Raw genomic sequence first — 15,126 nt, forward strand, 5'->3', positions numbered from 1 at the left:
ATATCTTAATGCAACCATATCAGATCATGCAACATGTGTTCGTGTTTAGTAATAGAAATGAAGGAAAATACACTAATAATAGTCATTTTATAGTTTGTAACAGCGAATTACGTGTATATCATTGCTGAAAGAGGTAATTACTCGAATTAATTGCACCAAATTTTAATCATATTGTGTTAGAAAGCATTATTTTGTGTAATAATTCAAATTCATTTGACATCGTGCCAATAGATCCATTGAATGATATAGCTTTCTAGTTTCCAAATATTGCAGCAGAAAACGCGATAGGGGACCTCGATGAAGTTTCGTGCCAAATACATATAAGAAGAATGTGCAAATATATTATTATTAACAGGACAATTTACAATAATGCAATTGACGACATTCATAAAAACGGAGATAAGCAAAACGAACGCATGAAGAAAGCCCATTTTGCAATACGGACTACGTGATGTTTAGAAAGGATTGTGACCAAACAAGTTGCTTGAGTATTCTGTCCTAGGGGCGTAAATCCGGGATCTCGCGATTTGCAATTAAACTCGCGAACACGAAGATAACGCGACGACCGTACGCTAACTTAACCCTTTTAGTGTCGGGCGAAAAAGAGGTGCTTATGCGAAGATAACCGGCCGAATTTTACGATTTTACTAGGATTTGGAAAAAGGCTCATAAAAACCAAACGAAAAGCAATATTAACATAATTCAAAAAGCAGGGTATTAAGGACAAAATAGAGAATAAAACAGGGACGCTAATTTTTCTATATTCATTGAAAATTACATAAATAACAAAGGTATAAGTGATAAAAAAAAAGAAAAATTGAGTTCTCCGTTTCAAAACGTAATTGCACATAGTAAAAGTCATCTTTTTATCATACATTTATATAGACCGTTTATTGCAAAGTATATACTTTAAATTTCCAATATATTTTTTAACAAAATAAGTAATATTGGACAAGAAACATGAAAAATAACTCCAAGGCACATGGTAGGCGCCGGACGGATTAACTCATTCGAAACAAGTAATTGTTATAGGTTATAGGTTGTTATAGGTGTTGTATCGTTACTTTAATTATCTCGTAATGAAATTAGACTATTTATAACGTATTATAAATTTATTTTGAGATAGAGATCTCTCGCAAAGCGAATAGTAAAGCGCTACAAGGTGCGGGCCGATATATCGGCCTTCGGCATTAAAAGGGTTAATATTGTACGGCTGGTTTTTAAATGAACGTGGACCTGAGCTAAGCTGCTCTTATGGTCGGGTGATTTCTGTTGAAATCCGTATGCGATATTCTCTTGTTGAGAATTGACTGGTTGAAGTTAGTGAATCAAGTCGACTGGTTAAAATGTGGGAACCAAGTCGACCGATTGAAAGCAGTGAACCAAGTGAAGCTCTTCGAGGATCGCAAAGCTCTCGAAGGTAGCGTCCGCATGCCTCCCTCGCGGAGTGGGAGTTTAACAAATTTGAGATTCTCGAATCAGAGAATCGTGTGGGAGGAGTAATGTTGGAAATTCTGAAAATACTTGAGTTTTCTCCGGAAAAAACCCTGAAAAAATGTAAAGGAGGGATTCCTCCAATGCCGATTGGTTAACTCCCTTGGACGTGCCAAATTTTTAGATGCCGCCCTTTACTTCGCCCTTGAGTGTCCTAGGTGACTCGCACATGGGGTCGTCCGAGATCGACAAGAGTTGTCCGAGCACGGAAAATTCCAAGTACCACTAGGTAGTCGAACACTTGGGCGCCTTGGAGTCAACCTTTTTATGGGTTTATTAGGGTTGGACCATTTGAAACCGGAAATTTAGCAAATCCAAGGGTTTTTTGCGAATAAATGAAACCGTGAGCGTAAAGCAATATACGTCGCTCGGTTCGACGTTTAAAATAAATTGTTACGACCGCTGTAAAGCAATAAAGAAACGCGAAAGAACGTTGTTTTCGGCATTGGGGCTGAAATCCTGAGAACTTGAGAAATCCGATTATTAAACATGTGGTTGAATCTAATGTGTCAGGATGTATGTACGCAACACAGGGCAGCAACTGAAAAGTACATTTCTGCTTCGTTTAGGGCAAGCTTCAACTCGCTGTCGCTAATGTGTCTCAGTTGATAGCAAATCTTGTACATGTTATGTTACAAAACTAGAGAAACAAAATCCCATGCAACGCTGCGCGATCAAGTTTTATGTAAAACTGAAATCGTACCAGAAATGAACGAAACATTGAAATCATGTTATTCACGGAAATCATGCTGTGCAGAAGGTACATGTGGTTAGGTGATACAATGTATTTTTGAATAGTTTTAAAAAGGTGGAGGACGAACCTCGTTCTGGGTACAAGCTTGCATATTTGCAACGGGGCGACAATGTGTCAAAGGTAAGGGTTTTCGTGCCATATAATCAACAAATTGTGACCCAGCAGTGTTACTGCGAGTCCCCGAATGACTGGAAAAAAAAAAATTAATCTAGTTATGCCGCAGACCACAGACCCTTGATTAACCCTAGTGGCCACATGCATTTATTAGTAAAACGAAATTTAATTGCACGAGTGACTATAATGGTGTTTAAATTACAGTGCACACAGTATAATAAATAAATTTGAGCAACCAAATAACTTGTGCTTTAACACGAACTAATTATTTGCAATGCAATACCTTATGGACCGATGGTTTTAGTTGCGCATGTAGCACCAGAGATGAGCGGGCACACGTTTCACGCTTTTTGAAAGAGGGGCATGGCGCCATCTACGCCCTTTACACCTCTGTAAAAATTGGAACTACTTTCAAAGGGGCGAAATCTTCGTAATCGGTAAAACAGAGTATACGTGGGTGCCGTGTCATAATCTCAATCGTCCAGGCATAACAACTTTATTTAGTATTCGTAGTCTACTTTCCCAACCTACGTTGACCCTGAATCCTAAAAACGAAAAGGCAATAACTTCATTCCATTGATCCTGTGTTGTATTTGAAATGAAATGATGGGTGATTCTTTATTGATGGAGAACATTTCGCCCCTTTGCAAACAGTTCCACGGTGCTAGTGAGCCGTGCCTCTTTTTCGACAATGGCGTGAAACATCTCCCCGCTCATGTCTGGTAGCACGTTTTAGACAACGACGAATCAAGATGGCAGGTGAGCTCAGGGGGTCGACACTCCTTATGGGAGAGGTGTAACGCTGAAGTTAGTTCACCTACTCCAAGCAAAGACAACGCTGGGGTCGTGACTTTTCAGTCTAATAGAAAGAGAAGAACAGAGAAAAAATTTTCTAACCAATAGCAAGAGACTCCAGGAGGCGCAGTGTAGATGCGCATAAAAATAGTCGGGACAAGTGAACCAAAGTGAACCTAACCTCGATTAGTGGCAATATTTTTACAAGTTTCAATTACCTCGGGTATTAAATCGCGAAGGTGAGTTTGTGAGTAAAAGTGTAAATCAAGAACAGTTTGTAGTTTCTTACTATAATAATTGTAATAATTAAATGAATCATAACAAAAATTAAATTTGTATAGAATTTGTATATTTATACATTCATAATAATTAATATTTTTATCTTAATATGTTACTTTTTAACTAATGTATAATGTAATTATTTCAGTTCTTACAGTGATTTAAAACAGGCGTTGCGCCACTGACACTTTTGTTACTTCTTTTATGTTTAATATACTGTTTTCTTACATTTGTGTGTCACTTTAAGCAACGTCTGTTTCGATCATTGCAAGTACTTTTTAAATCTCGAAAATATCCCTTCGTTTAATAAATGAATTTGAATAGCCCGTCAAATATTTTAGTTCGCAAAGAAGGTTTACTCCAACCGAAGATGGCGGTAGTGCATAAAGCGTTACACCCCAATACATGGCAGTGTCGACCCCCTGGGTGAGCTCCATACTGCATCACTATGACGCTCCCTCTCACCCTGCCATTTTCGTAATTGAAATTTTCACCAAAAAAGGTATTTCCGTAGTTCCGCAGCTTTCATACTAGTCTGATTTCAGTCCGTGTAACTTCTTTCTTTTCTCGACCTTCAAATTCCGTTTCAACGGTTACTGATTTTAAATCCTGGGCAACATCTATCGGACTGTAACAGATCAGTTGAAGAGTACTTTCAATTGAAGACTTTATTACCAATGAGGAGAGTACGAGCAATATCTTTAAAGACCTTCAAATTCCGTTTCAACGGTTACTGATTTTAAATCCTGGGCAACATCTATCGGACTGTAACAGATCGTTTGAAGAGTACTTTCAATTGAAGACTTTATTACCAATGAGGAGAGTACGAGCAATATCTTTAACGGCGTGGCACTTCTCAAAAGAAGTTTGAGGGGAATAATACCTATTTGTGGTTTAATCATTACTATAAAATTGTATCGCATTAGTCGCGTTGGTATTGCAGATATGCCACAGACGCCATATGGTGTTTTTATTCGTTAGTGGTCCCTTCGTTAATTCACCAGCTGCAGATTAAGGGGGGAACTCCATATACTAATCCGCCGGCCAGTTGGAACTAGTTAAACAAAAAAAAATGGTTTTATCTTTGTTTATCTAAATCAATACTTATTCATATAGAGAATATGTTTCTAAAGTTATGGAGCGATACTCTACATCTAAACGAAGCTAAAGTTGAATTTACAGCTGCGCGTTGACAAAACGCAGGTAAAGAAGCGGGACAGAGGTTTGAACTATTCCCAAACAACAATAAACTGAACAACAACAGTTTCACGAGGAGTCAGAAGGTTTGCTGTATAGCCCTGGAATCCCAGATTAGCGCGAAAAGGGTTACAAGCTTCCAAAATAAATACCTTTTTTCCCCGATTACTTTAAACGCGGTTTTCATTAAACGCGGTAATCGAAACAATAAAAGTAACTGTTATTTTGGACATCTAGCTGAATGACATTTTTCAAATTGGTGGACACAACAACGAAAAAAATATTATACCGGTTAAATTCTCCCGGTGAAAAACTATAGAACATTAAATTCTTCATCTAATGAATCTACGACATTATCAATATTATTGAATTATGTACATTTTATTGCAAAATAGAAGAGTTGTTATTTGCTAAAATTGTAACATTATTTTCTAAGCCCCTAAGAATGACTCGCTGTGTAATGAAGAAAAACAAAGTTTTTGCATATTTTATTGTATCCGATTAGAGCGAATTGACGCCTCTGACATGTTATTATTGCATATACTGTTATACGTCTATATACAATAATGATTATTACATGAAAAAATAATATTTGCTCTTTGTATTATACATTAATATAAACATGAAGTTTCATTGGTGTTCAATAAAGAGTTCGACAAAAATGTCCCAAAGTTACCAACATTTGAGCCATCTATATGGAGTTTCCCTCATAATGCATACCTCAGGTCACTAATCCTTATAATAAGGTACGATATTAATTACATAGGTATGCAGTTGGTGGATTCACGTTTCACGTAATCAAACCAAAGCATTAGAAAGACACATTGCAATTGAGGTCTTGTTGACAACTTATCTTGAGTATTATTTTATTTCCCGAAGTGCTTAATACGTATTCAGGAATACAACATGAAAGCTGTATAGGTCTGAATATAGATGTTAAATAGAGTTAACAATAAAGCACTATTCGCTTAATTAAAGTATGCTTCCTAGTCATATTTATAGTTGTTAATAGGATAACATTAGCGGAGTGGTTATCCATATGTCAAATGCAACAATATTTATTCAACACCATAAGACGTCTATATAAGAAAATGAGAAAATAATGAGAAAAACTTTGAGTCTAGCTCGAGTGATATCCTTCAAAATCTTAGGAATAAAGAAACTAGATTCTTATAGAACCTGGACAAGAAGTTATTGGTGTACCAGTAATAAGACTCACACCATCATAGATTTTCTGAACATAGGACACAAATCATTTCTGTCAGTTATTGGGAAAGGGGTCGTCTCACGAAATCTGTAATCAGACCTTTATCCATATGTTATCACAACCATCTGTTATCGAGGTCCCAGAAAATCAAATTTAAACAAAAGAGATACTTTACCTGTGCTGGATATTTAGATACCATTTCGGATTTGAAAATAAATATTTAAATAATTTTATCTTATTAAAATTAGCTGCTTCAAATTGAACGCAAGCATCATTCACGAAACGACCTATTTGAAGAAAAAAAAGAAGAGTCAAACTCAATTCCTATTACTAAACGTATTGGCATAAATCGTTGTTTCAAGAAGTGGGACTTGGAATGAAAGAGGACATAAATTACGGACATTCCACTTTGAACAGACGGCCAAGATCCGCACGAATATTAATCATATTCATTTCTAATATTCTCGGTAGATGGCGCAAGACAGCACTTGCATCTAACCTGCCCATTGTGATTCAGGATTCTGCAATAAAATCTAAATTACAATACGCAACGGAAATCGGCTGCTACAAATTGACTTAAGGGGCTATACAACTGTGAACGTCGAAAACATTACATATTTCTGACAATTTTTTTCTCAAAAAGTACTGCAAAGAATGGAACAAACTTTTCTTCCATTAAAGGTCTAATGTAGGAGAATACAGGAAAATTTTTATTTTGAGTAAAAAATTCATATTTATTTATTTATTTTTACAAACGTAGAGTAGTAAAAAAAATTGTTTGTTGCTGGCGCAAGTGATTGAAGTCCTGGTGATGTTAAACAATAAATTCAAAAAGATTCTGAATCTGTAAGGCCGTTGCTTTCGCCGGTACCTCAGTCATGGTAAAATTTTAATTTTAACTCATACTTTTGCCTCAATTATAGCGCAAAAAACGTATTTTTTAACACTTCTGCCAAAAACGCCGCCATTTTGTTAATTGATGATATAATTGAGGTACGGGCAATAGTGACGGCCTTACAGATGAAGAATCTTTTTGAATTTTTTTATTTCTAATCACCAAGACTTCAATCCCCCGCGCCAACAACAAACAATTTTTTTTAGTACTCTACGTTTCTAATAATAAAAAAGTAAATATGTATTTTTTACTAGAAAGAAAACTTTTCCTGTATTCTCCTACATACGACCTTTCATGGAAAAAAGAACAAGTTTGCGACATAATTACTTTTTGAGAAAAAAAAATGGCAAAAAATGTGTAATTTTTGTGGTATAGCCCCTTAAGATGTCCCATTTGTGGACGTTTTAGCTAAACATACGGAATTATTTCAAGTCGAGCTCGAGTTCAGGGCTATCTAATGTAAAGGGTTTTAGGTTTTCCACCACTGGAGTACGGTCAGGGTCTACCCTGATGCGAATCTTATTGGTTTCTAGGGTCCTGGGCAGATGTCGCGGGACATCGTTTGTACCCAGTGCCGGGGAAGGAGGGGTATATGGTACATAGATCCTGACAATATCCGGACTAGGCTGATGAGAAGTGGCTCTTGGAGTCGGAAGGCCACCGCTGCCAGAACTTCCGTCAGAGATGTTGCTCTGGGTGTCCAAACTATTGTCCAGGGCCTGGGAACGGGCGGCTGAGCTGAAGACGGAGAGGTCCGCTGTCGAGGTCACCGACGTGTCGGCCAGGGAACGTCTTGACCCATTCGGAGACACCCCGTCCTCTAGGCTCGGATCGAATGAAAACTTGCTCCCTGCACACACATTTCACAGCCCAATTATAGCGGTACCCTCTAATAACATAAACAATCCCCGAATGTTTATGCATGTCATGTCTGTTCTGCCCTGAGAAAACGAAACTTTAATCGAGCTTGAAAATAGATCGCTTAAGGTGAAGTGAAACACGTCGAGGAACTTGGTCAACGTCGATAAAGATTTTTCTAAATGCCTACGTTGCCGACGTTGGTTTTTATATTGACAGCTGTGTCGAATTATATTGGATATTGTACCAAATGGCGTACACCATATGTCGTTTCCGTACAATAATTATAAAAAAATCAATGTAAAACTCCAGAAATCCTCTAGATTCATGCTTTCTGGGGCCCTAATTGACTGCAGAGGGACCCCCTGCGCCATCTGTGATTTCCAGGTCAATTAAATTTTCACTCCGAGACCTCGTAGTCCCATCGTTTTAGCATACAAGCGCATACAACACTTTTTTGCCTTTATCCCGTTCAAATGCGAGTTTATCGACTATTAGAGTGTTCTAAATTGTCGTAAAATTGTCCTGACCTTTCGATTCTCATATCAGAGCCTTCGATAATTGTATATTGGTCGAAATATGAGAGCTCGATGCCATATTGGTTCTGGTCTAGGCTGAGTTAACAAATTTGTTTGAAAAATCCAAATTTTCAATGTGTCAGGACAATTCTTAGATGATCAGGAGTGATGTGTCAAAGTTTCGGACGGTTTGGTTTAATACCCTTAAAAAAAAGTGTTGTATTCAAATCGACTGATTTGAAGGGTGTTTCTATTCACTTTAAAGGAATATCATTTCAAAATAACCAAGTTATGGTTAAAAGGAAGCAAGTGCTAGCTGTCCATCGCCAAGCTAAAACGGTTCAATTGAAATGGTTCAAAGTAACGCATTCATGGGTTATCGCTACCGACTTTAACTTTGAAAAACTTAACCGAGTAGTTATCTTCGTTAAAATCAAATGAATTCTTCGGTTATAAGCATCCACCAGTATTGTTAAAATTTACTGAGGTAGCCCTTAATATTTTGCGTGGTTGATTTTGGCCAAGTGAAGATAACTTTTAATCGTGTACTTTTGAACTTGTATACGTTCTAACCTGTAAGATAAGAATTTGTAATACATAAAATAAAGAGTCAAGCGGTACCAATGTACAATTACAGAGGCGACTTAAAATTTAGAAGAAAATAATATTTTCTAAATGTTGCCCTCTTGCGGATGTAAAAGGAAACCGAAATGAGGTAAACCGGAAAGAGCCTTAACGGTGTTCACCACCAAATTGGGGACGATGACTTCCACCGCTAGATGGCATTAGCATCGAATTCGGTGGGAGGTAACCAAAACGTACTTTCTCGCTCGAATGAGGGAGACGCGAACGGGCGAAAAATGTATGCGTATTTTGCACGTATAGGACTCACACAACGGCTAGACGCCTCTGGACTAGGCGCCGAAACGTGTGTGATACCCGGCCGCCCGCACACGCCAGTTGGATGCTCCGCCTAGAGTCGGCAACGGTTGCCAAGGAATGCCCAAATTCCTCGCGACAAACTCGAAAGTCCTGAAAATGTGCTCCACGGGGACAACGATTTTGAGCGTATTTCTCAACCGATCGAGCTCAACGAGTGCTCGTTTTAAAGATAAAACGTTGACGTGTGTTTATATGGGAGCGATTTTCGATCGAGCACCTCCTTCCTAGGTAAAAGGGCATTGAAATGATGTCGTTACACTTTTTTATATGAAAATGACCACTTATCGAAAATCACACCCATATAAACACGGGTCAACATTTCATCTTCGATATGAGCACTCGTTAAGCTCGATGGGTTTAGAAATACGTTCGGAATCGTTGTCCCCGGGAGACCCTGCAAAATCGCTAGAGTGGTGAGCGCCCTTAATCGCATCGTCGATTGATGACACTCGGGGTCATCTTGGGCAATCACTAGTACTAAGTATGTGTTATGTATCGTGTTTTCGAGGACATTCGTGCAAGATTTAATATTTCGGGCCATTGTCATTGTCGGCCCGAGTCGAGAAGGGTTATTCGGGGAAAAAACTTCCATCTGGCGAACAACGGATGGAATTTTTACGAAATGCAGGCGTTTACTCACTGAACACCAAACCTAACAGTTACGTAACATAAAGCTAACTAGTTAAATGACATTGGATACAATTCAGCACACTTAACAGTTATCTAACATGGAGCTAACAGGTTACATAACATTTGTTATTATGATATCTATATAAATGTAGCGTAACTTTGTTACTCTTATCTCACATTATGTTGCTGTCCTGATATCGCTGTGTATATGCAGCTCATATTTGCAACAAAACAGAACTACATTGGTGCTGTCATCTATTTTAATTCATCATCGTCATCGTCATTGTCATAATTCCTCAGCAAATGTCCTAATATTACTATATGTCATATTTTGCTTATTACTCGTATGGAAAAATGTGATTTTATTTCGTACTCGCATACACATTATCAGTAATGGTTTGTGAGTCGAATGAAATCATAGTTTTTAAATAAAATCATATAGTTTATCATTCACATAATTTCATTTGAAGTCTAATTTATTATATAATACCTAACTATTGCCAAGTGTCACAAAATATTACAAAATAAAAAATTACATAATTTTTTATAAAATTACATTATTTTTGTATTAAATGATTGAAAAATTGATATTATTTTAAGGTAACTGAACTTTTAACATTAATATAACACGTTACATAACATGTTACCTAATTGATTGGGAAATAACAACAAATATCTAACTTCCATGTCACTTTTCAAGGCGTATTCCTTTTCCTTTGGACCACGTCACCCCATCCAGTTCTTGAGGAAATCTAAACAACGCGTGGGCGAGGACGACCAAGCCTTTGAGAGGCGACGGAGGACGAGAGCTTGCAAGGACAAGAAATAGGAGCATTCGATAAACGGACTTCTTAGAGACACGTCGCATCCATCGCACAATCCTTCGCTAGACATTCTTAGAGACGTTTTGTTATAATAAAGTTTGAATTTTGTCTATATCTACTTTCAAGGGAATCCCATTTTAATATTCTCCTACGAATCAGATGTGGGATACACACACGACCACACGCGAAAAGAAGAACTGAAATTTCGGATCGCGTAGTGACGATAGCCGAAGTGCAGTGACCTGTGAACCGCAAGACCAAATCGCTTCGGACGGAAGACGATGCTGTGCGTTTGATGGGATCAGCAGGGTATCGTCTATTATGAGCTATTGAAACCTGGTGAAACTGTCAGTGCCCACCGCTACCACCAACAACTGATCAAATTGCACCGTGCTCTGCGTGAAAAAAGGCCAGATTATCAGCAAGGACATGACAAGTTGATTTGCCTCCACGACAACGCACCATCGCACACGTCAAAAATGGTCCGAAACTACTCTCACTCAACTGGCACTCAACTCGAGGCACTCAACTGGAAGGTGCTACCCCATGTCGCTTATTCACCAGACTTGGCCCCTTCTGACTACCACCTGTTTTCGTCGATGGGCCACGCGCTCGCTGAGCAACACTTCGATTCTTACGAAGACGTCCGACAATGGCTTGATGAGTGGTTTGCCTCGAAAGAGAAGGAATTTTTTGGTGTGGTATCCAGAAATTGCCGGAGAAATGGGACAGATATGTAGCTAGCGAGGGCCAGTACTTTAAATAAATTATTTTTTCTCTTTCCATGAAAAAAACATGTTTTTCTGACTAAAAAACAGCGGATTTAAGCTTATACACCTGGTAGTGTTAATTTCTTCTTTAATACATTTTTTTTTATTTCGCGCTCTTTGCCCTTAATATATCTTGTGACCGAAGAAGCGCTGACGTCTATGGTCACTTTCAAATTGTCCTATTACCAATGCAGCAAGTATACGACAATACCGTATCCAGTTTATATATATATATCAGTAGTACCGAATATGGGTTCCTTCTGAAAGAAAGATTCGGTCTTCCAGAGTCGTGATGTTCTTCAACGATTTCGAGAGAGAAGGAGCACACTAGGACATTATTGATGAAGCGACAACGAAAGGTGGTTTCAAACTTTACCAGGAAGGCGAGGAGACACCCCTCATCCGAGAAACTGATATCGCTCACAGCCCACTGAACCTGGAACAACCCGCTCGGGAACCCGGTTGGATCGAGGAGAGGTTAAACAGGAACGAATACCCGAAAGCAATGATCCGAGCCGAACGTGCGTCAGGACGACCTCTAAAGATCAAAATCCAAAGGTCCGGAAGGCCGAAGAAACAATTTCAGACAAGACGTGACGATAGTGAGATCGATGCAGAGGCGCAGCGAGACCAGCCTGTTCAAGTCGACAAAAACCGGCCCATCGACGAAGGCGCGGGCGAGAATAGGCACCGACAGAGTGACAACGAAAATTCGAAGTGGTACGATGCTGTTCTAACTCTGAATGCTTCAGAAATTCCAAAATAAACAAATGACAAATAAATCCGCGAGATTCCGGACTTACCTTAGGGCCTCCTTATTTATATGGTAAAACCAGAAATTGCATGTGCGGGGCTGAAAAGCGCCGCATGAAACAACAACGGTTGAGGGAACAGACGCGAAAGCCCAATCCTCGACCGGTGTATATACGGGTGTTGGAGGTGCTGAAGGGCAGGCCGGGCCAAAAAAAGATCCAGTGTCTGAACACGACACTCCCAGCCCAGCTACTAGCCATCAAGGGAAGAAGCCCAAGGTCTTGGATCAAAGGTTACACGCCCAGGTGGTGAAAAGGACAATCAGGGTGACAATCCTCTGCCTAACGGTGTAGACCCCCACCTTTGAAGGCATCCGAGGCATGGGGCAGTTGTCTTCAACTGTCCCAATGAAAAGACGGGGAACCGGCTGAGAGACCTATTCCCCGAAACTAAATTTAATGACGGGGCCGGTTTGTCTGCGGTGCCGCATAATGAGGTACCTAGACGGCATCGTGTAGTGGCACCCGCAAAGACCTGTCAAGGAAGCTTTAAGACTCCTTGTTAATCAAAATGTTAGCCTGATTGCGTGCGACTGGATTGTAGTGAGAGGAAACGAGAACAGGTATGCGAAAAGCGCGCACTTTGCGGCCTTGATTTCCGAGCTGGCGTTAGCGGTCTTGTAGGCCTGCAATTTTGAACAACACTGCGAGGTATGATGAGCAGCGGTTACGCACGATGGACCCCAATGAGCAGACGGGACCAGACCCCGCTGTCTGTAAGGAGGAGACGTTCCAAAGAATGGCGATCTCAGTCTTGCAGATTGCGCAGATTAACGCGCACCACAACAAAGGCGCATCAGCGATTCTTGCTAGGAGCCCAGCTAAGATCAATACAACAATCGCACTGGATCAGGAGTCTTAGCTTCTGAACAATACTATTGTAGAGCGAAAACATTGTAAGGATTCCTCGAAATAAAATCCGTTAGGTATACGAACGATTGAGCGAGCGAAAACAAAAACGGGATAACAGAATTCCGAGAAACGGAAGGGGAGGGGCGCTCTACGGCAGTTGTCGAAAGGCGAGCGTCAGAGTCGATCGAGAGGTCGAGCGATCGAGATCAGCCGAGCTGAGTGCGAAACGGCAAACACGAGTGGAATGCGTCTTCTCATATCTTTTTATTCCTAATTAATAAAACTTAATTATTCTTTCTCCATCTTCATTCGATGTTGTTTCTCGCCAACCTGATCCAACACTATTAAAGACCTGGATGGACGGGGGGACATTTTCCACTCGAGCACCTAGGAGAAACTAAGGACTTTAATCCTAGTCCAGAGAATGAAGGCAATCTTCGTTACACAATTTAGTGGCGGATACCTCACTGTTATTGAAGTGAGGTTTCAGCTTGGTGTAAATGAACACTTGGGTGCCCTTGTGGGCGTGACATACATGCCCTATGACACCAAAGAATCACCATGCCCTATGACACCAAAGAATCACCCCCACCTGAAGTTTGGCCAGTTGAGTTTATGGGAGAGTGGAGGCTGGAACTCCTGGGAAGTGATGCCAACGCGCACCATGTACCGTGGGGTAGCATGGGCGTCAATCAGAAGGAGGCCTCCAAAAGGCAAGTACTGAGGCAGATGCACACGACCAAGAGCCACCCGTAGAACCTCCTCGTGGTGGAGGCTGGATGCATATCCTTTCAATGGATGCGTAACTAAATGGCAAATGGCTACTGGGGAACCATGGGAGATGCTCGCCTGAGGGATAGACCGCACTCCTGTTCCTCTGCAGTTACTGGCGGGAGTGGAGCCCCTATAGGGAAAGTCCCCCCGACCAGACGGTCATAGTGCCGGGTAAGCGGGACGCGTGACGGGGCCGGAGTCTCTGACCACTACAAGAAAGCGGGTCAAGTGACTCGAGGCCGGAGGTACACATGTATGAATCGATTTCGTTCCGAGAGCTCCCCAACCCACAATGGGGCATTGCGTCTCAGGTGGGGCCCTGCACGAATGCTCGCGCTACGCGAGGCGCAGCTCCCCGTAGGCAGCGGGCCGGGGTCAAGCGGCCTCCTTCAGGCGTGCGTCGCGGAAGCCCTGGTCCGATTAGCGCCTCCACAGGGTTTGTCGAGTCGTCCGGGGTATTCGGGTTTCTCCCGGCCCGCTCCCTTGACGGGGGCAGCGCTAGGTGGTGGGTATTTTGTACTCCTCCGCAAAGAGGGGTCCATAGGTAGTCCTCGACTAAAGGTGCGGTTAGTGCAAGCCAGTACGACGGATCCTGTCAATCAGAAGGAGGTGGAACTCCTCAGCTTCATCCTCAGCACTGGCCTAATAATTGACAACAGGGGAAATGAGCCAAATTTCCCCGATCGCAAGAAATAGAAGGTTATAGACTGTAACGTGGCGGGCCGTGGAGCCTCCTTCATGTTTCAAAGTGGTGCCTATTCCAGTCCAAAGGCCTCCAACGTACGGGAGGAGGCCGCGGGATCGCGGTCCAAAAGGGTTCGAGGCAGGTGCCTCCGCGTAGCGGAAGCACCGTGTCAAAAAGGAGCCCTCCCTCAGACCGCCATATTGGGGAACACGGACCCTAGCAGACCATTCAAGACGTTGCGGAGTCGACCGGGCCGATCACGGCGCGTCCACGAGGTCAGGGCTCGAAGAGGAAGACCCGGAGCACTGGTAGCACCGTGGGACTCGGGCATCGAGGTCCCTCTATCGGACCTTTGCGAGACTGTGTGATCCTGCGGGGCCCGGAAGGAAGTGACCGCGGTGACGGGGGAGAGGAGTCGCGAAGATCTCGGCGAGGTGTCGTTACGATCCGACCCCTTAGTCTGCGTCGAGCCTGCACTCGAGTTTCGGTCAGTCGTCGAGCGTTCGATTGGGCTTTCGGAAACCGTGTAGAAAACGTCTATTTCGGTCTCGCGAGTAGTGGCGGGTCGGGTTTGCGGTACGTGAAGTGCTGTACGTGAATGCGCCGGAGGTCTGCGGGGACGGTGGCGCAATCCACCCCGAGGTCGCCCGCACGCTACGACGATCGGGACGGGACCGGGCGCCTGAGGGAGGCTGCGCGACCGAAGGGAATACTGTGGGGTTTGTG

At 41.8% G+C, this 15,126-nt stretch overlaps 1 protein-coding gene across 2 annotated transcripts in view; it reads right to left on the minus strand.

Moving 5' to 3' along the window:
- Nucleotides 1-3,767: 3,767 nt before the first annotated feature.
- LOC105696170 (USP6 N-terminal-like protein) overlaps nt 3,768-15,126 on the minus strand; it is a 53,742-nt gene continuing 42,383 nt past the window's right edge. Inside the window, exons 8-9 of one of the 2 annotated variants that reach the window (XR_001103684.1) lie at nt 4,146-7,585; nt 3,768-4,008 (exon numbers count right to left, since the gene is read on the minus strand). Coding sequence is in view for 1 of the 2 variants with exons in the window: in XM_012418407.1 (XP_012273830.1) it covers nt 7,158-7,585 (428 nt within the window). In the remaining variant the exon portion in view is untranslated. Of the gene's footprint in view, nt 7,586-15,126 lie in introns of both variants that reach the window. The other variant, XM_012418407.1, reaches the window with a different exon arrangement.

This window comes from Orussus abietinus, unplaced genomic scaffold (assembly GCF_000612105.2).
Source record: "Orussus abietinus isolate OABI.00-Male unplaced genomic scaffold, Oabi_2.0 scaffold136, whole genome shotgun sequence".
Taxonomy (NCBI): domain Eukaryota; kingdom Metazoa; phylum Arthropoda; class Insecta; order Hymenoptera; family Orussidae; genus Orussus; species Orussus abietinus.